Here is a 27,882-nt window from a genome sequence, read left to right on the forward strand (position 1 = left end):
GCGCAATAGCTCGTGGTTCAGAGAAGCTGTCTGATCCAACCATTAAGTACGCCTGTGTGCTGTAAGTTACCCAATAAAGCCTCCTTGTAAGTACCCCCGCCCCCCGCTGGAATCCCAAAACACAAGTGGGGCTAGAGCGCCTCACCCAGTATCAAACCCTGCTGTTAGAAGCCATGAAAGCAGGTATGAAGAAGTCAATTAATATGACCAAAGTGTCTAAAGTGCTGCAAGGTGCCACCGAGGCCCCAGAGCGTACTTGGAGCGTCTTTCAAACGCCTATCGCCAGTATACCCCCCTCCCTCAGCCCAGAGGCCCAAAAAGACGTGGACGAAAGAAAAAAAAAGAAGACCCGGCAGAGGCAGAAGATTCTTAAAAAAGAACCAGTGTGCCCAGTGTAGACAAGATGGACATTAGTGGCATGAATGCCCAAATAAAATAAATCAAATACATAAAGGAGAAAACCAAAGGAGCCAGAATGGGCGAAGAGGGAGACAGCTTGAGAGGGGCCGTGACATTGACTGTGAGGGGCCGTGACATTGACTTCATAATTGACACTGGAGCAGCATCAAAAGCAAGCAAACGTTAGCCTTAAACAAGAAGTTCAAACACTGAGCAAAGTTCTTCAAGCCCAGCGTAGCTTTGTCTTAGAAAATAAGCCATTCCCATCACAGAAGTTCATCCTTTCCAATTAAGAGTTAAAGTATGAGTTAAAGAGGGAAAAATAACCCTTTGACTCCCAGATAGAGAAGACTGAAAACTGTCATACTTTCCACCCCCACAGCTATGAAAGCAGCTGGAGTTAAACCCTGGATACACTGGACACGAGTCAAGAGAGCGAGAGGGGGAGAGTAGACTGTAAACAGAAATCCTGAAAATCCTTTAAAAATCATTCTGAAAAAGCAGTAAGAAGACTCAGGCTAGACCTTACTGTGGACACACCGGGAAACTGTCCCCCTGCGTACAGTCAGACCTGCAACTGGAGAATTGAAGAAGGGGACTAGACCCTACTGCAGCTTGCCAGGTGAATAGCTGCCCAGCGTACGGTCAGATCCCAAAGAAGATCAAACATGCGTGTTGTAGTGTTAGTAGTGCTGCATTGTGTCTCCTTAATAAGGTGCAAAAAGGGGGCCAGCCCCTGGAAAGAGAAGTTTGTCCCAGTGATTTGCTGATAATTACTGGCTTCACCTGGCTAACATCATGAAAATAAAACATTTTTGTTTGCCAAGAGGTATACCTGCAAACAGGCTTATTAGCTCTTGCCTAATACTTGTCTGTAGACATCCTGAGAAAATTCAAAAAGATACCATGTTAAAAGTTTATGGTGTAAGTTTAACTTATTCCCAAAATGCTAATTGGGGCATGGTTGCAAAGATCCTACCCCCTACAGAGTTCACTCTACGCACCCCCATCATTGCTGAAACAAATGCTACGTGTGCACAAATGCTTAATTGTCAAAATTTTTTCCAGAAAATACAAAGCTATCCCTGGCCCCCTTCCACTGTAATAAAATTCAAAACATATCTTTTAATGATGCCCACATACTTTTGCCTCATGGATGGTTTTAGACATGTAATTCCCGCACTTGGTCATTCATTCCTGCCAACTTGTCTGATAACCACCCATGTTGCCTCAGCCGCCAATTGAACTGGTGCCAATTCTTCCCCTGTAGCCCGAGAAAATCCGTCAACGGCAGCCTCGAGCACTCCAACTAACTAAAAATTGTAATAGTCATGTGCAGTTATATTCTGACTCAGAAAAATTGGCCTTAGCAATGTCACTAGTTGGGGTTCCAGGTTTAGCTTTGGCTAATGGTCTAAAGAACAACTGGTTAGCTTGCAGCTTAGCCAAAAGCATAAATGCCACCTCACGAGCATTGTCATTGTTAAATAAAGAGTTGCGTGATCTAAGAGGTGCAGTTCTAGAAAATAGAGCTGGTATAGATTACCTCTTCCTTCTTCATCATTTAAGTTGTGAGACACACCAAAAGCTCTGTTGTTTTAACTTAACTGATAATGGCAATGCTGTAGATGAACAGATCAACAAGCTGCACAATATAGTAGCTAACAAAACAATAAAACAAAACAATTAGCTAAATTAGTTAACCCCTTGGCTTCCAGATCTTAGCTGGCTTGAAGCATTGTTCATCCTAATTCTACCAGTATTGTTCATAAAAGTTCTGTTGTGTCTCTGCGTTCCTTGTCTTATGCGCTGTTTAACCAATCTGTTTTATGTCTCAGCTAGTAAAACTGCTGCCCTCTACGCTCTAATAGCCCAACAAGAGGCTAAGTAATATGTATGTCACAAAAAGCTTTGTATGGTTATCAGAAATGCTATAATTGTAATGAAATTATGCATTTAAGGGGGGAATGTAGCAGCCATATCGGGGATCAGACTAAGTAGCCTCATGCAGTCTCATGCTTCATGTTCTTGCTGAGCTCTTTCTCCCTTGAATATATTGTTGTAAGCTGACGAGACACAGGAATTCCTTATCTTGTCAAAGGTCATACAATTGTATATCTTGTTCTCTGCTGTTCTCTTCTGTTCTCTCCTTATCATGGCTACCCTATAACCCAGTTCTTGTATTATAAACAATGGTGCTAAGAGAAGAAATGTTGAGGACTGCAACCCCACACGGGAGGGGGAGGAGGAGCCGTTTCATATGTGTCACAATGTCTATAAAACCAATGTGCTGATGTATTTCGGGGCTTCTGGCTCTTTGGAAATGATTCCAGCCTTAAGCCCGCGCGTTAAATAAAGAATCTCTTTTTCCTTCACTCCGTGGTCTCTCTGACTCTGGGTTCTGCAACACTAACAGTTGCAAAGAAACTTATACTCCAACCCTGGAAGGATAAACACCTGCCATTTATTATTCAGCAAACTGAAAATCTTACTGCATTTGAATGTATATCTTACAGTTGTCAATTTTGTCTGGATGCTTATTTAGACATGTGGTCTGCTTATATTAATAAGTACATTTGGAACAGAAGTGTCAAAACTTTTTTGTTTGTTATTTTTAAATCAGTGGTGTTGTAACAGTTACCTTATGTTCTTGCTATCAATGTTACTGTCTGTAGTTTTTTCCGCTTTTTGTTTTGTTCTGTTTTGTTATAATTGCAAAAAAGTCTAGGAGTTGCTTTAACACAGGAGTGGGTAACTCATGGCCCTCCAGATATTTTGGCCTACAACTCCCATCTTCCATTACCATTGGCTATGCTGGCTAGAGCTGATGGAAATTCTAGGCCAAAGCATCTGGAGGGCCACAAGTTGCCCATCTCCTGGTTTAACACATCAGGCAGTGTGTGTGCCTAACAGCAGCATCCAATATATGTGAATTCTATTAAGTGTCTGTATGGAGAAGAATACTTAATCAGGTCTGGCAGACTGCAAGCTTTAGTTCTGCAAAAAACAGCTGTGCTTTGATCAAGTGGAATTAAAAAAAAAACAAAAAACATAGAATAGCATATATTGTACCCCAGTTGTAGAGAAGCCAGGGTATGGTGACATAATGTTGAAAGTACACACTCGGTACGTGCTCAGAGTTCTCCTCTATTATTATTTCAAAACTGAGCCCTATCACAGAAAATACAAGCTCCAGAACTGAGCCCAAGCTCTAATTAAGACCCAGCTCTAATCACAGATCCTTAAATCTCTTTGCAAAGATGATAGGTCACCTCTGGAGTATTCAGCCATTAGACCTGAATAGAGAGCAGTAGAAAAGGTTAAGACTTGCATTTGTGAAATATAAACTGAAGGAGTGCTGCTGTGTGAGGTTGTTAAGACTGCAAACAGAAACAGGAGTACCTTGTGGCAAGAAGAGTTAAAATACCAGTTTTTCTTCTGCTTCCAGGAATACAAAAACAAAATTGGTTTCCATATCCAAGATTTCCCTTCTGCCAACCATGCGAAGCCAATTCTAGGATTTGGCTGTCTGCTCTGCATGTACACAAGGGAAGTTACTGTAAGAAGTCTCTGATTTTCTGCTGTGCTTGTGGAGCAAACACCCCCATTTTGACCAAATTAGTCCAAAAGTGCATAAATCATACACAGATGCCAGGGAGGACAAGAAGTCAAGCTTAAAAACAAAAAGCCTACAATTGAAACAAATGTCCTACATCTGGGCTACAAAAGAAAATCTTTCATTTTACCCGTTTCCATCTTAATTAAGAGATCACCCTCCATGCTAATTAGCTGTTATTGCTTTTTCCCCTCTTTCACTTTTTAATTGGCTCCTCTATGAGTGACTTCTTGGGTAACAGCCTCAAAGCTAAACTTTCATTTCTCTGTAAATAAACACAAAGGGGAATGTGGAAATTACTAGCTCCACTTGCTGGCGAAAATGCAGAATGGTCCAAGATTTCGTATTAGAAAAGCATGATGGGAAAGGTATCTCACACTCGTTGCTTACAGCTTGCGTTAATTGTTCTAGGATGCAGTGTTCAACTATGAGAAATGTTATGTTCAGCTTTTTAATTAGGGTAGACTTTGAATGAATGAGTTCAGTTTAAATTAGCCATGACATCATTTATGGCATTACAGGAAAGAAATCTGAACTTTAGTGGCAGATAGGTTTCAGTGCATCAACAAACACCCTTCCCCACTTTGCCTAAATATCTTGAAGTATTTTAGAAATAATGAAGGAAATAGTTTGTAGGATGCCCTTAAATCACACCCAATTAATTTCATAAACTACTTAAGCCATTGCACTTGCAATACTGGCTTGGTTATATTAAAAGGCTATTGTGCTCAGACCTGTAAAGGGTCTGGAGACTGAAGCTGTCTTCTTATACATGTGTAGTTATAAGCTGGGATCCAATAACTTCTACTGTGGTTTAGTGGTACTGATGTTAGGGGGTAATGCAATGTCAGTAGTTCAAGGATCGCAGCCCTAGTGATTCTATAGGATTGTTTATGGCCCTAAACACAGTTGGAAACCAGTCCACCCAACTGCAATATTTTAACACCCAAGCAGCCAACCACCCCTCACATTTTGCTTCATGTTAAGCAGGCAAAGAAGACCTTTCATACAATACAGACCTACACACCTGAATAGAGACTTATTGCAAAGTTAAAGGGAAATAGTGCTCATTAAAATCCCATATACCCATTATAATCATATATTAAAGGTTTCTTTTCATAATAGCTGGACTTAGTGAATGGTTGCTGTACTGACAGCCATGTATCATTCACAAAACCAGACAATATAGACATACACTGCTATGAATGATTATGGCATTTGGGGAAAAAATTGTTGCTCCATGGTTTCAAGGCTAGGCATGAAATGTTGAAGCTGTGTATCTGTGTCCACTTGCATATAAGGCTAGTCCACCGATCCCATCAGATGTATGTGTCAGCAGTCAAGGAATGTTACGCCCACACTAAGTGCCAATTCGCCAGGTTTTTAATGCACATAACTACTCCCACACAAACCCACTAATTTGATCATTATAATTCTATTCACCATTCCTTGGAGAAGCCATGAATCCTGGCTCTCCCTTGATTTTCTCCCAATCAGTGCTAAACAGAGGAATATACCCCATGTACCCCTAGAAAAGCAAGAGGAAACAGAGGTCAATAAAGAAGGGCACTCTGGAACGTTCTGATTAATTGCTCCCTACCGCAGATCTAGCTTAGAATGCTTTCTGCATTAATTTAGAGCTGGATCTGTACAAACACTCCAGAAGTAGAAGCACTTCCATTCTCTATACAACACAAAACACAAACTAGGACAGCTTTCCCCAGCCTGGTGCCCTCCAGATGTGTTGGACTGCAACTTCTATCATCCCAAGCCAGCATGGATACACTGCTGAGGATTCTGGGAGTTGTCATTTGACACATATGGAGGGTGCCAGGCTGGGGAAGGAAGTCCTTCCTGAGTCCACATGCTGGCACAAGCCGTATCCAGTTATACTCACCAGACGATTTGCAAGGGAAATGGTGTTTGCAGTAGCTTCAGCTTCTTCCTGGCATTTCAGCTTCTCCGCTGTGGCCTTCTCAAATCTGGCTGTGAGCCTTGCCAGGTTCTCATTAAGGTGCTGAAGGGTGAAAAGAAGAAATCCATGGGAGAAGGAAAAGAGGCTTGAAGTCAGGCAGTCTGGTATTCATCAACAGAGACCAGCCTGAGGACATCTTTGGCCAGCCAGCAGTTGGCCCACTGTTCTTCAAGGAGCCATACATGATAGAAGAGATGAATATCAGCACTGTTAGAAATATGCAGTCATTCAGTCTGACCTTTGACAAGCACAGTCCCACTGAAGCCCCCTCAGCCATCATTATGACACCAGCACCATGGGAAAAGCCGACATGGTCGACCCTTCCCTCCATGCGACTCTTGGCTAGATCTGAAGAGTATGAAGGTTAGGCCTATTTCCATATATTTTAGCAATGGTCAATAGTTCTGAGCATTGGGGAGGAGGTTATTATATGGATAAACCTTGTATTGGAACACTCTTTAATATTTGCTGATATACATGTCCTCTTAAATTATCTACCTGCTTCCTGGAAGGCATGGTCAGCACAAATCAATTCTCTGCACTCTTTTGACAGTGAAAAGACTGATATTACAACACTGGAAGGATAAATGCTCACCTCCTATAATGCAACGGACTGAGGACCCAACAACGCTTTCAACATTTGAACGTGTGGTATATAGATGCCACTTGCGAATGGATACTTATATGGATGTTTGGTCTGCTTTTGTTGAAGTTTATGTATAATTCTCAGAAAGCCATATGTGTGTGTATTGTGTGTATTGAAAGTGATATATTCAAATTTATGTCGCTACAATTTTTTTCTTTTCCTCTTTTTTGTTTTGTTTCGTTGAAATTTTACAATAAAAATAATTTTTAAAAATAAGGTTAGGCCTATTAAAGAGTTGTAGCAAGCCATCAAGGCTTGATCCTGGGGCTTTCTAAGGCAATTCTCCACCCCCTAACAGGTAGTCACTTCCAACTTCAACAAAGCTTAGCTTATTTGCTGGGGGGATTTTCCTCATTTTTAACTTCTCAACCTTGCTCTCAGAGTGCCATTATTACTGGCTTAACACAGCTGAAGCTGATATGAACTCCTGGATATAGATGCAAAGGAGATGGGGGCATCCTGTGGCCTTAATACCTGTGTGGAGAAAGGAATTTTGGCAAGCTCAATTTCCCATGCAGGGGTGAGAAAAGCTGCCCCTGCCAAAATTTATCCTCCTACCAATGGTTAAAAGTACAGTAACTCTATTGTCCTTTGCATCTTGTTGTACAAAAAACATAGAGTGGAGAGGGAAATTGCCTTCTTGCCAGCTTAGGGCTTCTTGCCCTTGAGATGATTGCCTCCAGGTTTAATGCTTCTTATTTATCAGTATTGTTTATCCTGAATGTGAAGGACTGACTTTGTGATAGCTATAGAGAGGGGTAATTTAGAAGGGTACGATTAAAGGCCCATGCACAAATGCCCCTTTTAGCTTTGCTTCAGCGGTCTAGCAGTGGATTTCACAACGGCCATCCAATCATTTTAACCATATCTGATCATTTCTCCTACTTCACTGTAAAACAAAAGCAGCCTGTTCCCAAAGTTATTGGAACATTTTACTTCTGTGACAAAAGAAGTGAAGTTAACAATGGATTTTTATCTGCATCCAGCACAAACAGCTTAAAGCTAAGTACCTCTAAATCATTTTAACACTGCTTGAACATTACATTGGAAATAAACCTGAATATGAAAAGAAGATTTTTGTTGTTGTTGTGGCATCTGGAGTTACTTGATCAAATATCTGCACAGAATACAAAATACAGCCTGTTTAAACATTGTTTGTCATTAAATTCCAGAGCTATAACACTTAAATGACTTCTGTACATTAAATTTTCCTCCTCCATTTCTGAAAGGGTGTGTGTATGCGTGTGCAATATAAACTTCAGGTTTTATTTTGTGGTTCATCACTTTCATTATTCATTGTTTTGTACAATAATGTGAAAAGGTGGCATACTGGTTTTAACCTGGCCAAACAGGATTGCTTTTTTTCTTGGGAGAAGGCAGCATTCTATGTTGCACGAGTGGACATCCACTCAAACAATGAGATTTCCCCTGCCTGTGCCCCCAGATTGCCTCCCAAATCTGCTCTGGAGAAGATTTTGGAGTGTGTGAGCAGCTACAGGGAGGAGTGGGGGAATCCATTCTGTGAAGAGCATCCACTCTGCTGGCAGATGGACACCGCTGGATTTCACCCAAAAGCTCTATGCCTTTAATTGTTGTGTGACAGGTAAACATTCAGAGTGATTTCCCATCACTGTACTAGAAACAAATTTGTGCCTGCCACAATGTTGTTACAGGTACTGATGCTGAGATTATATACACCAAAATGAAAATAAATGAACATTTTAAGAGCTCCTCTCTATAAAACAAGTGACAAGACTATGTGCAAATGGTTAATGACCTTCTCTTCTATCTATAAACATACACCTTGGTTATGAAGAGTGTAACATCCAACCCCACACACACACACAAGCAAAATATAAAATATTATTAAAGAATAAATTGATTGGTTTTGAAGCATGCTCAGTTCATTGCTGTTCATACTACTCATGGTTTGAACTTCCCTACTGGCCTATATGCTTGAGGATTTTCAAGCATGGGTAAGACTGAAAAGAGGATATAGAAATGACTTTGTGAGCTATCCATTGTCACTATATTTCTTGTCATTTTATGTTGCATTTCAGTCATCCAAGCTTAGCCCCTTTATTATCTGTCAAGAAATATGCTGTGGTACATATCTGGAGGTTTTCCTAATTAAAGCACAAAGTTTAAATTGGCAGTTTCCAGCAGTTGCCAATTCCACACTGCATTATGTTGTGATATCACTGAAGTAGGAGTAGTTTTTTAAAAATAAAATCTATTCAGAGTTTTATGAAATTGGTTCAGTCTAAAGTAGTGAAGATCTCTAAATCTATGAATATAAATCAAATAATCATAAAGTAGTATTAATAATGCAAACAATATTGTGCAACAACTACCAAATAGATTTTTGCCCAACGAGCTAGTCTAGTTTAAAGATGATTAATTTCAACAGACAAGGGGATGACATAATCCCTTAGTGGAAGGGATACAGTACACAAACCATTAGTTTGGATCCAGTGGAACCCAAGTCCAAGCAGAAGCACCTTCTGTTTGCATGAAGTGTGTGTCTGTCTCTGATTTCTGTCAATTCCCACCTTGCAACTGCAGCTCGACATGCTGCGTTGAATGCTGTTCTGGAGGCCCACAACAGTCAAGAGAGGTATTTCAGGGGGCAAAGGGGGCTGCAACAGGAAGGAGGTAGCGGGAAAGCCCCATTCTATAAGTGGAACTATGCTCACCATTCTTAGAAACGAAGGCTGTTTTCCTAAACTCACTTACTAGGAAGCAAGCCCCATTGAACTCAATGGGATTTACTTCTGAAGAAACATTCTTATGATTGCACTGCCCAGTGCTGTTCATGGGAATGGCCAGAGAAACATTTGAAATCTCAGGACAAGGAATTGTTAGAACAAATGGAAATATTACTGAGACAAGGCCTTACAGTTTCCAAAGTGTTATTTTATCAAGCAACCTTAGAAATACACCCACAAAAACAATCTAGCCTTGCTCTTGCTCAGTTTACTAACCTGCCTACACAAATCTGACCATCTATTTGTGGTGGCCCATGGACAGTCAGAAAGAAACAAAAGTAACAATACTTGTTCAGGTTACAATAGATTCTCTTACCTGGAGGTGACTCTCTCATAATAGGCAACCAGGAGAGTGACTATTTGCAAGCCATGGATTACAATGTTTATTTTAATTTTTTGCACAACCAGATGATCTATAATGCAAATACCATCATCTTAATTAAATGTTAATTTGGATATCTGTTGTGGAGAAAAACTAACGTTTTGCTTGCTGCAGCAACAGCGAAGCAAGCGAAGCAAGAGGCACAGCAGCTGCCTCACTTCTTTGGAGATTTTAAAGGGTTAGGAAGGATCCCTGGCTTGACACCTGACAAGCCTAGAAAGAAATGTTCATAGTATCCTGCTAAAACATTAATTAAACTGGGAAACATTAAGTAACCATTTCTGGCAGTCATTTCAGACTGTCACATTAAGGGGCATAGTTTCAGAGCTAGTTGCACATTGTGTAAAACCTGGGTTGGTGTGCAAGACAGATTTCAACAACTGTTCCTGCGTAATATGGCCATCTCTCAAAGGCTGGCCTAAATTTAGATAACTGTAATAGTTTAACTGGGACTAAAGAGATTCAAATTAATTTTTTTGCAGCTAATATGAACAAACAGAGCTTCATCAGCCATAGAAGCCATGAAATCTCCCAAGACTGATAAAAATAGAAATCAGCTGCTTAGGTACTGTCAAGCCAAAGACACATGAGGGGACAGTACCATATTGTTTAAATATAAATCTTGGTACTTTTATTAGGCTGCATAAACAATTTCCTACAGCAGCATGGAGCTGGGGTTTATGGAACTTCCCAAAGTAGTATACCAAATTTCCAGGACCGGCACACTGCAAAATCGCCCATCTACTGGTGAGGGTTCAGAGAGGGACCTTAGCTCAGAGAGACAGCACATTCCTGGCATGCAGAAGGTCAAAGGTTCAATCCCTGGCAACAGAAGGGTCAGGTAGCAGGTCATGTGAGAGACCTCTGCTTGAGACCCTGGATAGACAATACTGGGCTAGATGGACAAACAGTCTGACCTGGTGCAGCTTCCTATGTTCTGCCCAGAGCATTATGGAGCAATACTAATTGCAATTTCTACCCATTGCCCCAGTTGCCTTGTGCTTTGGGACTTACTGCAATTTTGGCCTTGATATTAGCCAGCTTTTCCTGGGCGGCGGCAAGCTCGGCATTTGCTTTGCTGAGAGCCTGCCGCTTGGGCTCCACATCACAGTAAACTTTGTAGAAGCGCACAATGTTGATGACCCAGGAGCAGAGGCCAGCAGCTGCATAGGACTTGAACGTCACAAGCTCGGGGTTGAACTCTGGATCTTGGAGATAGGGCTGCAGGGCTCGGAGGCAGTTCTCATGTATATTCTCTTTATTGAAGTGGATCAAGGAGTCCAGGAAGCTGTCCACCTTGGCCATGGACATCTTGGCCGCTTTCCAGCTCCTGTCCTTGGGCACCTTCCCACCTGGAGCCATGAGCACCATCACAGCCGCAGTGACGTTGCTGACAGCGGAAGGCGGTGATCCAAATGTCTTCAGTTCTGTCAGATTGTTCTGAAAGGGGGGGAAAAACAAGGTTGCTAAATGGGTTTTCTTTTTCACTTTGGTGGCAATGGAGTCAGGCTCCGGAGCTATCAATCTGAGAGAGGAGCTTTGAAGCCAGGAGCAGCACTCTAAATTTTAAATATTATGACTCATCCAACATAAGGCAATGAATCCCTCTAGCGGCACAGGGGCCTCTGCTGGCTTGTTAGAGGACAGCCAGTCACATTCCTTCAGAATGTCAACCAACCAAGCCATTAAAATGCACAATTAGATTACAGATTTATCCAGTATGAAAACACACACCCAATAAGGAAAATATCAGTGTGACCTAAAATCAACAGTGCGGAAGGGCTCTAAATATGGCTCCCAACTGAGAATCCCGATAAAGATAACTGCTTTATAAATCCTCATGCTGTTAAATTCAGGGTGGATCCAAGTAATACAGAACCACACAGTGGCCTCTTGGAATCTCGCAGTCTGGTGGCTACATCCATCATGCAGGGAGCCAATTGTCCATAGAAGCAAGCCACACAGTGAAGCTGAGCTCACCGTGCTCTCACAAAAAAACCTCCCCTCATGCTCATTTGGTGGCAAGGGCACAAGAAGGTCAGCTCTACAATGTGGCCAATCGCTAGACACAACCAGGTTCATGTGACTATCAGAATCATGTGGGAAGACAATAAAAGGCTGCCATGTGTGCTGTGTCATCTGGATCCACCTTCACACCATCATTGTCTATGAGTGGGATGCTGAGATCATGGATACACTGTGGGGCTGTGCAAGAGCATGATCCAGACAAAGTTCACCTTTTTTTAAGTTCAGCTAATTTTGGTGGGAGATGCTTAAGCATACACTTAACCCTCCCACTGAAATCAATGGGGTTTGAATGTGCTTAATTTGGCCGAGTCATGCCCTCTGTTTGCATGTCCCTTTCTGTGTTAAATGCAGTGATCTTAGCCTTTTCTCTTCCTTCAAAGAATAATCTTTCTGGTGTGGCAGACACACTCACACACCCCTATGCTCTTTGTGTCATATTGAACCCTGCATTTGACAGCAGCATACAAAATTCTAACAGAAAAGCAACATGCTTAAAAAAAAAAATCACGGCTTTCCTTCTGCACTAAGAAAATATTTTTGTATTTCCTCATTAATCCAGCCAAACTATGGAAGGGGTGCCATTTAAAAATCACTACATGATACCAAATTCTCATTAACTGGTCCGTTCATTTCCTCAAAGCCATTTAAAAAATGAGCTGGACGTTGCCAGTGTAAGACTTGTGTTGTCATGCAGAGGCTAATTCTAAAGCAGAATCCCACCCACCTTTCATGGGACCGATAGCACAGTTTGCTAAGCAGGCAACCTCCAGAGCACAGAGATTTCTGCAACTGATAGAAACACACAGAATGAATTGGCTTTATGCCAGAAGAGAAATCCTGCCAAGGATCTGTCACGTCAAACGGAGAAGAAACTTTGTCATGCTGACATGCAGCAAATGTGAGATCCCTGTCAGATCAAACTGTACTCCACACCAGGGATTCCTGCCCTGATGGCCTCTTGGTACATTCATTCCATTTACATAATCAACCCCAAAGACACAAGTCAACAGAGGAGCTGAGCAGCAGGGCACGGGGAAGTAGGCAATATAAAAGAACCAAGAGATGGCCACTTTGTGAGGAAATCCTTGAGGCACCTCTGGGATGTTGTGGCTGGTGTCAGGTACAGTGATTCAGTAAGTATAGCTATCATTTGTAACAGCTAAACGGAGATTGTGACAATCCCCACGTTGATCTCTGGACGTGAACAATGTGAGCAGTGGGACTGCTGTGGAAGTGCCCTCAACCCATTTTGGTCTGACAGACAAGCTTGTTTCCAGGACTAAGCTTGGAGAAAACCAGGCAGAGGCCCACTGTGCACAGCACTGACATGCTGCAGCCCATGGTACCATAAACCCTCCTTTCCCTCACTTCCTGATGGAAGCACCGAATGAACTTTTAACTGCGTTTAACAAGCAGTGCTTTAAACCATTTTTAAAGGGTATAGAGTCTACCTGAAGCATGGGGGAGGGGTGAAAAAGAAGAATCAATCAGTATTTGAATCTATGGCAAGTACGTATGTCTGTCATTTGCAGTGGAAATGTAGAGGAAAGCTTGGCTTCCCCCATAAGGAGAAAAAACCCTGCACTAACTCCTGTTCTTTAGGATGCCTGTACATGTCTTTTATTAGTCCAAATGGACTAGGAGGATGTGTTATCACACCTGAGCGGGACATACATCAACACATTTCAGAACCTGCTTTGGAAATAAGCCCCCTAGGAATAATGAATGACTGGGGCAAGGAAGTCTGGTGCTAGATGAACCTAGAGCCTGGGGCTACATGCAGCCAGATGACAGGTTGCTGTCAGTGTAGTAGAGTTGGCTCAGCAACTAGCACATTTTACTCAATTAACAGGAGCACAACTTGGGTAACTTAGTTAGCAGCGTTTCCCCCATAAGGTTCCTGGGAAGAGAAAACAGAAGGGAGAGTTTGGGATTTTACCCAGAAAGAAATACTATTCATAGCCCAATAAGATCCAAAATCAGTCAAGTTACTGAAGGCTAGCCAAGAAGAGAAGGAGGGAATGTGAGTGAGCCAAGGGTGGGCTGCATGGGGGGGGGGGGTTAGATTGAAGGAAAATGGAGGGGAGTGAGCCATGAATGGAGAAGGAGAGGGGAAATCCTCGGTGGCAGATTAAATCCAAATAAACATCTCAGGCCATGGAAGGGCATCCAAATGGGCAAGAGCACAAAAATCTGGGGGAATCAGACATTTCCCAGGGTTCCATTGGGCAGAAATGTGGGACTGAGTTGCAAAGACAAGTATCCAACCAGGAGCTTCAAGACAGCACTGTGGGAAGCATGAATGCTAGCAGGATGCTCCAATAGGCATGTTTAGTACAGGGGTCCAAAAACAGTCATAGTATTAGAAAACAAAACCAAGCGTGCCTGCTGAAATGGTGTTTTCAGAGGAACAAAAGGGCTGAAGATGTCAGGGTCTTCTCTGAAAAGGTGACAGTAGATGGTGGATGGGCATGTTTGGACTTCCTTTCTGTAGAAGAGGAAATAGGTCATCTGGAGATCTACTTTCTGCCCACCCCTGCATTAGGGTGCAGGGAAGATTGACTCAGTATGTTTGAGAGTTCTATGGCTCAGAAATCTTAGAGGTTAAAGACACAACCCTGTGCATGTCTAGACAGAAAAAACAGCCCACAAGGAGCCTCAGCATGTCATCCAAATCCAATCTGTTTGTCTTGGAACACCAGTTGCTAAGGAGCATGAGTGGGAGAGAGCTATTGCCCTTCATGTCCTGCTTGTAGGCATCTTCCCAGAGGCATCTGGTTGGCCACTGTGGGAAACAGGATGCTGGTCTTTGGTCTGATCCAGCTCTTCTTATGTGCAGAAGGATCAGCAAATCTGCATGAAATGAAGCAAACTGTGTAAGCAGCTTCCAGGCCCTAACACACGCTATCTGAATTTGCTTCAAGTTGCTCTGTGAAGCCCTGCCTCTGTCATTATCAATACATGCAGGAAGCCCTACAGCAGGAGCTCCTTGAGCTGTGTTGTCACCCTCACTGTTGTGGGGGAGGGGGGGGGCTACAGCTGCAGAGCGTCTACCTGATGTTACCCTTCAGCTAAACCCTTCTGGCAATGCCAGTCTTGAACAAAAGCTCAAATTAGTTGTCTGACAGCAGAGCCCACCTGCAGCTGAAATCCAGCTTTCATTTAGTTGCTAGTTAGGAACACTGACATCTGTTTTAAGGCAACAAAGACAGGCATTTGCTGTGCTCTGGGTTTTGAGTTATTCTGCAAATGCATTAACAATACAAAGGGAGGGGTGCCAGCTGCAGCCACCCACAATACAAGCTGCAGAATTCCATCTCAGAAAAAAGCCTCTGGGGTGAGAGAGAAAAGAGAGAGAAAAGAAAAAAAAGGGGGGGTTATCAACTACTGATATGACATTCATTTAGAGAATGTTCTACAGACCTGTTCACACAAACTTGACTGCATAGAAATCTAAGCCCAAACACATGCACACTGCAGCTAGACAGGTAGCAAGTCAATCACTTCCTTGCTTTATCATGCACTCAGATCAGCACACAAGAAACAACTAGGTGAGTGCTGAAGCACCCAGCTGCAAAGGGCTTCACTCACTCTTCATACTGATAATACACAGTTGTCTGTACTGGCTATATGCTTCTTCCCTTCTCCCTGAAATATTCTCACTCCCCTAATCAGATTTATTGTTCATCCTGTCCTTAAGACTCAGTATGGATAACATTACTTCCCATCTCATGTTATCCATATGAGAATGCTGAGAGACCCATAATTATGCCCATTTTGCAGATAAAGAACTGAAACAAATCATTCCAAGAAACAAATCACCTAGTGAGCCCAGAGCTCAGCTGATGCAAGATCTCAGATCCAAGCCTAATAGTATGCAAACAAATTATTGGAGGAAAGATCTATTGAAGTTATTTTTAGCTGTGAAAGCTAAATGGAACATCTATGTACAGAGGCAGTATACCTTTGAATACCAAATGATGGGTACAAACAACAGAACATGGCCATCACCTTCTTGTTCTGCTTGTGAGCTTCCACAGGCATCAGTCTTGAAGCTTAGATCAAGCTTGGGCTGACCCAGCAAGCAATTCTTACATGTCTTTGCCATAAATTTTCAGCAAGGAAAACCTATACTGTGCAGCCTGTAGAGGGCAGCTGTTTCCATCAGAGCAGAAGGCAGTATTGGCCACTGACCAAAGAGCTCCAAAGTAGGGATGGGGGAGAATTTCTCCCCGAAACTTCGGGGGGCCGAGCGCCAATGCATTCGGTCCTCCGAAGGTTATTCGGGGAGAAATTCTCCGCCCCCCGCCCCCCCCCCCGGGATGGGACTTACCTTTCACGAATGTCCCTCCCGGCGGCGGGTCCCAGTGGCGGTTCGGCAGGTCTTCGTCAGGGGCGGGGGCGGCAGCCGGTCTTTTGACCGGCTGCCGCCACCGCCATTACAAGCAAAGTAAAAAAAAAACAACGCCCCTGTGATAGGCTACGTAACGATTAACGTAGCCTATCACGGCTAGATTTGCAAAGTCAGCCATGATAGGCTACGTTAATCGTCACGTAGCCTATCACGGGTGACTTAAAAAAAAAAAAAAAGCGCATACGGCGCTAATGGCGGCCCCCATAGGGAACCGCCATTCGCGTTCCTTATTTGGTCCCTGTAGTCTACGTAAAGATTTACGTAGACTACGGCGAAAATAAGGACAATGCAAATAGCGTTGCCCTTATTTTCGCCGTAGTCTACGTAAATCTTTACGTAGACTACAGGGACCAAATAAGGAACGCGAATGGCGGCTCCCTATGGGGGCCGCCATTTGCGTACGCGCTTTTTTTTTTTTTCAAAGTCACCCGTGATAGGCTACGTGACGATTAACGTAGCCTATCACGGCTGACTTTGCAGATCTAGCCGTGATAGGCTACGTTAATCGTTACGTAGCCTATCACAGGGGCGTTTTTTTGGTTTTTTTTTCCTTTTGAAGTTCGCAGCTGGGGAGACGGGGCGCTTCTCCTCGGCCTGAATTTCGGCCGGGCGAGGCAGGAAGCCTCCCCCCGGGCCTGAATTTCGGCCGGGCAAGGAGGGAAGCCTCCCCCCCCCCGGCCTGAACTTCGGGGGGAGCAGCGAAGCGCCTCCCCCCCACTGCAAAGCAAGCTGCGAGACCAGGTAAGTGACTTTCGTGCACCCCTACTCCAAAGTAATATTCTTCCTTACCAAACCCAACCATCTTGAAGGCCAGATGGAGAATATGAGGCGGCTTACCTGTCTCTCTCTCTCTCCCTCTCTCTCGTTTTTTTTTAAAGTCCCTTATCAAACGGATACTCTCAAGCACCAGAGTATTAATAGGTGGCATTTTTCTAATTGAGCTATTCATGACTAAAATTGTTGAGACAGCCACACAACTGAAATGCAAAGACAAAGCAATCTATTTTGACATCCACTGACACCCCTCCTCCACCACCCTTGCCTGGTGATCTATATTTCCCACTGCTTTCAGCTAAAGACCTATGCAGCCTATGGTTCCGCCTGCCACTGCTTCAGATGAATGTACAATGTAACTAGATCTGCATTACTCGCTGTCATTTATTAACAAACACACAAATAGAGCCAATTATTCACATCAATGGATGGGCTAAACCCTCTGACTCAGGTGAAGGGGAGGAGGAGGAGGTGGTTGCTGGGGCTCTGTAAACACTGCCACTTTAGTTTCCAGGGAAGTTCCGGGCTTCCCATTAATCTTGCTTTAATAAGACGTTATACAGTTTCAGCAAGAAACCAGAATTGACAGGATCCAAACATTTTCCTGTTGCATTACTATTTTGTTTCCAGGCACAAAGATTCTGTCACAAAATCACCACGGCTTTCCTAAAAAACAGAATCAGACAGAAAACAGCTAGCTGTATTTGTTTTTAGGCACTTGGTTTTTAGGGGGTTTCTTGGTTTAGCCTAGCCATCATGCAAGGCAAGGAACAATTTAGTCCATGCATTTGCTTTAAAACATTAAATATACAACAAGCAGTGACATAGGGTCCTTCCCCCACCGTTGACCCCCTAACCCACCAGTTATGCTGAGACCACTGCAAGTGATCACTTCCAACCCCAATATTTTGTTCAAATTGGTTCATTTATTTGAAATGATCCCATGAGCGCAATCACATGGAAATTGATGATCCACAAAACATTTCCAAGATCGTTCCACGCTATCCTAGATCTTATGTCAAATCCTGTTTACTGGTTTGGCTCTGGAATACCTATGTGGAGAACATCAACTCCTACATAAAGGTTTCATGTGTACTCATTCACAGGTGTTACTTTAAACAAAGCCTCTGAGAGACCAAAGGAAGCAGAAGCTTTTCCTGAGCGAAGGTGTCATAAGAACATAAGAAGAGCCCTGCCGGATCAGACCAAGGGTCCATCTAGTCCAACATTCTGTTCACACAGCGGCCAGCCAGCTGTCAACCAGGAACTCACAAGCAGGACTTGAGCGTAACAGCACCCTCCCACCCATGTTCCCCTACTGGAGGTAGCAGATAGCCATCAAGACTAGTGTCCATTGACAGCCTTTTTCCTCCAGGAATTTGTCTAACCCCCTTTTAAAGCTATCCAAATTGGTGGCCATCACTACATCCTGTGGTAGTGAATTCTGTAGTTTAACTATGCGCTGTGTGAAGAAGTACTTCTTTTAATCTGTCCTGAATCTCCCATCAGTAGGATGACCCTGGGTTCTAGTATTTTGAGAGAGGGAGAAAAATGTCTCCTTCTCCACTTCTCCACACCATGCATAATTCTGTAGACCTCTATCATGTCTCCCCTTACCCACCATTTTTCCAAGCTAAACAACCGCAGCTGTTGTAATGTCATTGTTAGGAGTTCATGACTGAGTGATAAACCTTGTTCTCTTGCAGAGTTGTGTGGCCATGAGACAAAAGAAATGTGCAGTCTGACCCTATGCATGTCTCCTTGGCACAGCCTTCCCCAGCCTGGTGCCCTCCCAATGTTTTGGACTTCAACTCCCATCAACCCCCACCAGCATGGACAATGGTCAGGAAAGCTGGGAGTTGTAGTCCAAAACATCTGGAGGGCACCAGGTTGGGGAAAGCTGCTTTAGAAGTAAGCCTCAATTGTGTTCAATGGGGCTTCTTCCTAGGTAAGTATGAGCAGGACTGCAGCCTTAACATGAGAATTCTTCTCCCCCGTCACCCCTGTTAGTGGTCTGTACCCTGTTGAGTGTGTTAAGGGCTTCCTGGGCAGCAGCAAGAGCAGGTTCAGCTTTCGCCAGATCCTCCTCACAGTCCCTCTGCTTCTGCTGGACCTCCTGCGTAATGAGGGCCACCTTCTGCTCTTCATCATCAGCAATGGCCTTCTCCTTACTGACTTTTTCTGTCTCTATGCCCACCACCTGGATCAGCTTGTCTGCATCGTCATTCTTCTGCTTCAGCTCCACCTCCTGAGCTGCCAACTTTGCCTTTAGATCATCTACCTGGCACAAAGAAGAGGATACAGAATTAGCACCACCGGACACTTAGAAAGCAAAAATAACATAGGAAAGGTAGGAAGGGGGGAAGGACAGTGGAAGGGGGGAAAGCTCCCAATAGATTTAGAGCCAATAAAGTCAATCCCAATATAGATGGAGAACAATAAATGGAATCAGTCATTGGTTCTGGGTTTGTAATGGGACCTGGATTTGCTGAAGAAGAAAGTAAACAGCTACTATTCCACTGTGTTCAGCATCCCAGACAACCAGCGGGGTTTTGACATGATATCTAGCCAATGCTGTTCCTTTTTGTTTCATGTGCTATCATGTATTGAGGAATTCAGGAGCGAGGATTCTGTGCCCCAAGCCACCGCAAGGGTCAGGAACACACCCTCCCCCTAATACCGGTACTCCCTCTCTAGACAAATGACCCTCATTTAGCCCTCCAACTGTTATCTTACTGAAGGGCAACCCCCCTCCAACATCACCATAATCCTCCCCCATGAGCTCCTGAATGCTTCTGTCCCCTCCAAGCCACAGAAGAGATCCTCTGTGCTGGAAAAGAAGCTGCTGTATAATTAGTGCTAGTGTACCCTTGTCACTGAGACCATTTGCTGAAAACCTTGGAAGCTTAATTGTGTAGAACAAGGAGAAGTAGAAGTACCATCAGCATAGCTGGTGCATATAGAGTATCGACACTCTCCAGATGCAATCACTGAGCTCTCTCAGGGGCCTTGGGACAGTCTCTCTCAGCACACCTAGGCGGTGGGTGCATTTTACTTCCTTATCTGGGGGGAAGGCAGTCTCTCTGTTCTCTCCATGTCTGAAAGTGGCTCAATCTCCCCCAAGGCTAACCGGAGAGGATGGGGATATATTGTGACTTACTGCACTTTGAATGACTTTTCCCTTTCTTACCCCATACTGAAAACATTCAACTCTCAACTGACTTTTTGCACTCTAAAACAGCGGTCCCCAACCTTTTTGGCACCAGGGACCGGTCTCGTGGAAGACAATTTTTCCATGGACCGGGGGGGGGGGGGGGGTGATGGTTTCGCTGGTGGACTTCCAGCTGCTGGGATGCAAATGGTGTCCGCTATGCAGATGCCATTTGCATCCCAGCAGCTGGAAGTCCGCCTGTGGCCGGAGCCCGCCGAGGCCAGCGAGGATTCCGGGGGGGGGACAGATTGCCCCCCCCACAGACCCAAGGTAAGGGGGGTTCCCACACCCCAACTGCGGCCCGGTTCCTAACAGGCCACAGACCGGTACCAGTCCGCGGCCCGGGGGTTGGGGACCCCTGCTCTAAAAGACATTATTATAGATTAACATTCCACTGAGTGCCACATGTATGACTATCTGCTTGCTGGACAGAAGTCATGGGTGCGTGGTTGGTGTAATGAGCTCCTGGCTCTCAGGAACAAATTTGTTCCCTTGAAGCCAAGGCTGCTGACCTGGAGAAGCTAAGAAAGGCAGAGAGGTTGGTGGACGAGACCCTCAGCGACCTAATAGTGGTGTCCCAAGCGCTGGGTGACAGCTCCTCTGCTGTCATGGAGAATGTGGGTCTCGAGGAAGGAGGGCGTCATTCTGAGGAAGAGGGAAATGATCCCCGAGAAGGGACCCATTCCTCGTAAGACAAGCAAATACTCTCTTGCACCAAGGATGTGCCTCTGTGGGGAGGGGGACTTCTGGTACTGGGAGATTTGATCATTAGACATGCAAGCCGCGTTCAGATAGTCATGGCGGTAAAAGAAGCTACCATGGCTTTTCCTTCCTCTGCCCCCGTGCGTGCTGTGGTATGGCTGTAATTCGCATAATTGCTTGCGACACCAGGCAGGTGTACAGTGCAGTGCACAGTGGGGGTGGCTTCTTACCCATCCCACAACCCCCACTACAAGCCATGTGTTGTGGAGCAGGTAAGGAGCCGTGCTGGGTTTGGATGCCACGGCAACCCATGCGGCGTCACAGGCAATTATGCAAATGGTGGTTGCGCGCAGCACACACAGGGGAAGAAGCCACAGTGGCTCCTTTTCCCTCCATGATCGTCCAAACCTGGTCATAGACAGCTGGCTTGTGATGGGCATGCGGACCGCATGGTAAATCATCTGCCTGGTATGAAGGTTATGGATATCACACGCCATCTAGACAGTTTTGTAGATAGTGCTGAGTGAAGTCAGTGGTTGTGGTCCATATTAGTACCAATTACATGGAGCAATGTAGCTGTGAAGTCCTGGAAGCCAAATTTAGGTTGCTAGGTAGGAGGTTGAAATCCAGGACCACTAAGGTGGCTTTCTCAGAAATGCTACCTGTTCCACACACAGAGGGAGCTAGACAGGCGAAGCTGAGGAGTCTCAATGAGATGAGATGGTGGTGCCGGGATGAGATGGTGGTGCCGGGAGGAGGGGTTCAGATTTGTTAGGCACTGGGGAAGATATTGGGCCAAGCCAGGCCTGTACAAGAGGGACGGGCTCCACTTGAACCGAAATGGAACCAGACTGCTGGTGCTAAACATAAAAAAAGGTGGCAGAGCAGCTTTTAAACTGATCCCTGGGGGAAAGCCAACAGGAGCTGACGAGCATCCAGTTCAGGTTAAGTCACCCATAGTGGATGAAAATGTTTCCGATTGTCCAAATGTAGAAGGGGAGGAAATAAGCCAAGACCATATGGTGAAACATGATAGCCAATCAAGCAGGCCTAAGTGCCATAGCAGAAGATGCACATGCCAGAGACATCTGGGGAGGGACACCATGTACAGGTATTACTGTGCAAATACTAGAAGCCTCTGAGCTAAAATGGGAAAGTTGGAGTGCTTGGTTTTAAAGGAGAACCTGGATATAGCGGGCATTACAGAAGCCTAGTGGAATGGAGAGAACCAGTGGGATACGGTCATCTCTGGATATAAACTCTGTAAGAAGGGCAGAGAAGGGCATACTGGAGAAGGTGTTTCTCTCTACATCAAAGAGGGCATAGTTTTGAGCAGACTAGAGAACCTAAAAAAGGTAGACTCTTCCACAGAAGCACTGTGGGTGACAATACCAGGCTCAAAAACTAATTTAGTGCTAGGAATGTGCTATCATCTCCCAGACCAGAAAGTTCAGAATGATCTTGAGATGGAAAATGAAATCAGGGAGGCCTTCAAACAAGGAAGTGCTGTAATAATGGGTGACTTCAATTACCCCCACATTGATTGGATAAATGCATGTTCCACTCAGGACAAAGTAGTTAAATTTCTTGATGCCCTAAGTGGTGTCGCCCATGACCTAGTATGAGATGTTGGAAACAGTGACCACAGTGCTATAGGGATGGCGGAGAATTTCTCCACGAATCTCCGGGAGGCCGAATGCAAATGCATTCGGCCCCCCGAAATTGACCCCCCGCCCCCCACCACGGGATGGGACTTACGTCATGCGAATGTCCCTCTTGGCGGCGGGTCCCGGCAGCGGTTCGGCGGGGGTGGCGGCAGCGGCCGGTCTTCTGACCGGCTGCCACCGCCACCATTGCAAAATAAAAAAGGAAAGTAAAAAACACACACACACACACACCCGTGATAGGCTACGTAACAATTTACGTAGCCTATCACGGCTAGATTTCCAAAGTCAGCCATGATAGGCTACGTAAATTGTCACGTAGCCTATCACGGGTGACTCTGGAAAAAAAAAAAAGCGCTTACGCAAATGGCGGCGCCCATGGGGCGCAGCCATTTGCGTTCCTTAGTTTGGCACGTCTAGTCTATGTAAAGATTTACGTAGACTACGGCGAAAATAAGAGCAACGCAAATAGCGTTCCCTTATTTTCACCGTAGTCTACATAAATCTTTATGTAGACTAGACGTGCCAAACTAAGGAAAGCAAATGGTGGCGCCCCATGGGCGCCGCCATTTGCGTACACGCTTTTCTTTTTTTTTCAAAGTCACCCGTGATAGGCTACGTGACAATTTACATAGCCTATCATGGCTGACTTTGGAAATCTAGCCGTGATAGGCTACGTAAATCGTTATGTAGCCTATCACGGGTGTTGTTGTTGTTGTTTACTTTACTTTTTTTTTTCGCGGCCGGGTAGACGGGGCGCTCCTCCCTGGCCTGAATTTTGGCGGCGAGGGATGGGGCGCCTCCCCCCCAGCCTGAATTTCGGCCGGGCGAGGCGGGGCGGGGCGCCTCCCCCTCCTCGCCTGAACTTCGGGGGGGAGAACCGAAGCGCCTCCCCCCCACCACGAAGCAAGCTGCGGGACCAGGTAAGTCCCTTTCGTCCATCCCTAGCTATAGGATTTAATATATATTTAAGTGGAAAATTGCCAAGGAAATCCAACACAGTCATATCTGACTTCAAAAGAGGAAACTTCTCTAACAAGAGGGAACTGGTAAAAAGGAAATTGAAAGGGGGAGTCAAGAGGGTTACATGCAAAAAAGCTTTTTGAGAAGCATATTGCTAACAACATAAAGGCCAACAATAAAGAATTCTGTAAATATATCAGAAGCAGAAACCAGCTAGGGAGGCAGTTGGACCATTGGATGACAATGGACTTAAAAAACTCAAATGTGAAATTGCTGATCTTCTAACAAAAATATGTAAGATGCCCCTAAGATAAGCCTCTATACCAGGGGACTGGAAAACGGCCAATGTAAAGCCAATTTTTAAAAAGGGATCCAGGAAATTACATGCCAGTTGGCTTAAAGTCTGTTCTGGGTAAAGGACAAGCTCTGCTGAAAAAGAATGAACATGGCTACCACAAAGATAAGTCCTGTCTCACTAACCTTTTAGAGTTCTCTGAGAGTGTCAATAAACATGTGGACAGGGATGATCCGGTAGAAACTATTTACTTGGACTTCCAAAAAGCTTTTGGCAAAGTCCCTCAGCAAAGACTCCTGAGCAAACTTAGCAGTCATGGAATAAGAGGAGAGGTCCTCTTATGGATCAGTAACTGGTTAAAGAACAGAAAGCAGAGAGTAGGAATAAATGGTAAATTCTCCCAAAGGAGGGATGTATGTCAGCTGAGCTTCCATGGAGGCTCAGGTGTCAACTGTGAGCCGGACAGCGCTGTATCAACTCCATCTGATACGGTAGCTGCGCCCCTTCCTTCCCGACCATCTGCTCCCATTGGTAGTACATGCCCTGATCGCCTCTCATTTAGATTACTGTAATGCGCTCTACGTGGGGTTACCCTTGAAGACGGTTTGGAAGCTGCAGCTGGTACAGAACGCGGCGGCTTGCCTGATTGAAGGCAGCTGCCGGCGAGATCACATCACTCTGGTACTGAAGGAGTTGCACTGGTTACCAGTTGTTTTCCGGGCCAAATTCAAAGTGTTGGTTTTGACCTTTAAAACCCTATATGGTTCCAGCCCAGCCTATCTTAAGGAGCGCCTCCAGCAACACCAGCAGACCACTTAACAAGATCAGCCTCGGATGGCCTTCTCTCTGTCCCATCAGCCAGGACAGCTAGACTGGTGGGGACGAGGGAGAGGGCCTTCTCTGTGGTGGCCCCCACTCTGTGGAACTCCCTCCCTAGGGAACTCCACCATGCCCCCTCTTTAATGAGCTTCCACCACGCATTAAAAACGTGGTTGTTCAGGCAGGCATTTGGGATGGGTTAGGGTATCTTAGAAAATGTTTTTACTGTAGAATTTTATTGTTTTAAACTGTTTTATTATATACTTTGTACATCGCCCACAGTGGCTGGGCGACCAGCCAGATGGGTGATTAATAAATTTAATAAATAAATAAATATAAAATGCAAATGGGGGGGTCCCAAAGGGATCTGTATTGGGACTAATGCTTTTCAACTTATTCATAAATGATCTAGAATTAGGAGCGAGCAATGAAGTGGCCAAGATTGTTGATGACACCATATTATTCAGGGTAGTTAAAACAAAAAAGGATTGCTAGGAGCTCCAAAAGGACCTCTGTAAACTGGGAGAATGGGCATTAAAATGGCAAATGCAGTTCAGTATAAGCAAGTGTAAAGTGATGCATATTGGGGCAAAAAATCCCACCTTCAGGTATAACCTGACGGGATCTGAGCTAGGGGTGACTGACCAAGAAAGGGATCTTGGAGTTGTGGTGGACAGCTCGATGAAAATGTCAACCCAGTGTGTGGCTGCTGTGAAAAAGGCAAATTCTATGTTAGGCATAATTAGGAAAGGAATTGAGAATAAAACTGCCAATATCATACTGCCCCTATACAAATCTATGGTGCAACTACACTTGGAATACTATGTACAGTTTACTAATGGTTTAAGGTTTATATTAAGTTTTATTATTATATAATACTATATATTTTATTATTATTATTATTATTATTATTATTATTATTAATAATATAGGCTTTTGGGAATGAACTGTAGACCTGTTTCTTTGATATAAGATTGATGATATGATATAGAAATGTAAGGTTGTTTATTAAACTGTAAGATTGTTAAGGTTAAAGATATAGTTTTTAAAATAGAATGGCATTGGAGGTCAGGGGGTATTGGAGTTTAAACTCAATTCTTTAAGGGGGAGGGAGACGGAGAGGGGGAGGGAAGGGGAGGGGAGGGAATTTTTCTTTTTTCTTCACTTCCTTTCCTCGTCCCTTTCCCCCTTTTTTCCCCTTTTTTTCTCTTTTTTCTTCTCTCTTTGTTATTGTGGTATCCTCATCAGAATATTGTACTGTTGGGAAACTGAAATATTGATTAGGTTGTTGGTAATTTTGGTATTGTTTATTTCATTTATAAAAAAATATATATATATATTTTTTTAAAGGAATACTGTGTACAGTTCTGGTCACCACACCTAAAAATGGTATTATACAGTTGGAAAAGTGCAGAAAAGGGCAACTAAAATGATCCAGGGGCTGGAGCAACTCCCCTATGAGGGAAGGTTACAATAGGATTGTTTAGCTTGGAGAAAAGGCGAGTAAGGGGAGACATGATAGAGGTATACAAAATTAAGCATGGTGTGGAGGAAGTGGATAGGGAGACATTATTCTCCCTCTCTCATAATATTAGAACCTGGGGTCATCCCATAAAGCTGATTGGTGGGAGATTCAGAACAGATAAAAGGAAGTACTTCTTCCCACATGCATAGTTAACCTATGGAATTTGCTACTACATGACGTAGTAATGGCCACCAATTTGGATGGCTTTAAAAGGGGATTAGACAAATTCATAGAGGAGAAGGCTATCAATGGCTACTAGTCCTGATGACTATATGCTACCTCCAGTATCAGAGACAGTATGCCTATCTACACCATGGGTGGGAGGGTGCTGTTGCACTCATGTCCTGCTCATGGGTTTCTCGTGGGCATCTGGTTGGCCCCTGTGTGCACAGAATGCTGGGCTGGATAGATACTTGGTCTTATCCAGCATGGCTCTTCTTATGTTCTTAAGATGCTTTTTTGTGCCAAGCTCCCATGCAATTTGGGAACTCTTTCCCCCACCCCTCACCAATGACAAGCATTCTTCCTCCTCCTTTTCCTTCATGCCACATACAGCCCTTCCCTGTTTAAGTGGGCTGATGATGCACTGTCTGGCATGAGAGGAAGGCTGGGACATGGCATCCCTTTGGAGATCTTTTGGTTTCAGGCATGAAGAACTAGCTTCTGCATGCTTTGGTAAGCCATGCTGTTTAAAAAGAAAAAAAAAACAGCTCCCTGTAGACCCCGAGAAAGCACCAGTTTCACTTCCTTTACAAAAACAGAGGGCACTATGTGGAACAAAGTACCTTTCCATTTAACTTGTAAGTGTAAGCTCTAGAGCCCCAGGGTACACCTTTGTCTGTGGGGAAAGGCAGACATATAATTGGTCTGGAATTCCATGCCATTTTCAGCACAGATTCTAAAATGCCCTATAATCGCCTAAAGAAAGTAGCAGGCATTTTGTGTAAGGTCTGAGTGGAGCCCTGCCCTTTTGTATATGCCTTTGCTGAATGGCTAATCCATTTTCATCTCCCGGTGTTCTGCTGGGAGAGACAAAATTACTCTAGGCTTTCTGGGGGTGCACATAAGCACTTTGATCAGCAAAATTCAGTGGCAACTTTTTGTTCATTTAAAAATCTTTGGAGATTTGGGGAAATTGAAGGAGGAGCTCTTTTGCTTTTTTTGCTGATTCTAGATACGGCTTCCGTCTGTGGTGAGTAATTGCGAACTGAACACATGTATGAATAGAAAGTTTATCGGGTTTTAAGTGCTCTGATGAGGCAACCAAGGGATTGACTTGTCAAGCTCTACACAATCCTTTTATCAGCTACGTAAAAGGAGAGGATATAAATGCAATCCAATGGCTCTCATTGTAAGATGCAATAGAATTTCCAGACAAAACCTTTCTTCTTTTAAAATGGTACAGCAAAGACTCAGAGTATACCACAGTAATTGAAGGTTAAAGACTTAACAACAACAACAGAGCAACAACAAGGAACTACAAAATAACAAAAGGGGCCCAAGATTTTAAGAACTTGGGTTACATTTGAAAGAAGCCAAATTGAATGCATAAAATCTGGAAGAAAATGCGGCAAAGCAAAACAATTGTCCCTATTCAAAGATCCTCTGACAAAGAAAGGAAAACTTCTTTAAAAACAAGCTTCATCACCTACCAAAAGCAAGCACTGAAAATCTTAACACTTAGGCCCAAATGACACGTTA

At 44.1% G+C, this 27,882-nt stretch overlaps 1 protein-coding gene across 1 annotated transcript in view; it reads right to left on the reverse strand.

The window, feature by feature from the left end:
* DNAH9 (dynein axonemal heavy chain 9) overlaps positions 1-27,882 on the reverse strand; it is a 293,377-nt gene that overhangs the window by 116,964 nt on the left and 148,531 nt on the right. The window contains exons 49-51 of the mRNA XM_084838397.1: positions 19,023-19,283; positions 10,801-11,226; positions 5,913-6,032 (exon numbers count right to left, since the gene is read on the reverse strand). Of these exons, the coding sequence (XP_084694523.1) occupies positions 5,913-6,032; positions 10,801-11,226; positions 19,023-19,283 (807 nt within the window). The remainder of the gene's footprint in view (positions 1-5,912; positions 6,033-10,800; positions 11,227-19,022; positions 19,284-27,882) is intronic.

The sequence above is a fragment of the Heloderma suspectum genome, chromosome 2 (assembly GCF_057233095.1).
Source record: "Heloderma suspectum isolate Gila_16-S chromosome 2, 16-S_ref, whole genome shotgun sequence".
NCBI lineage: Eukaryota > Metazoa > Chordata > Lepidosauria > Squamata > Helodermatidae > Heloderma > Heloderma suspectum.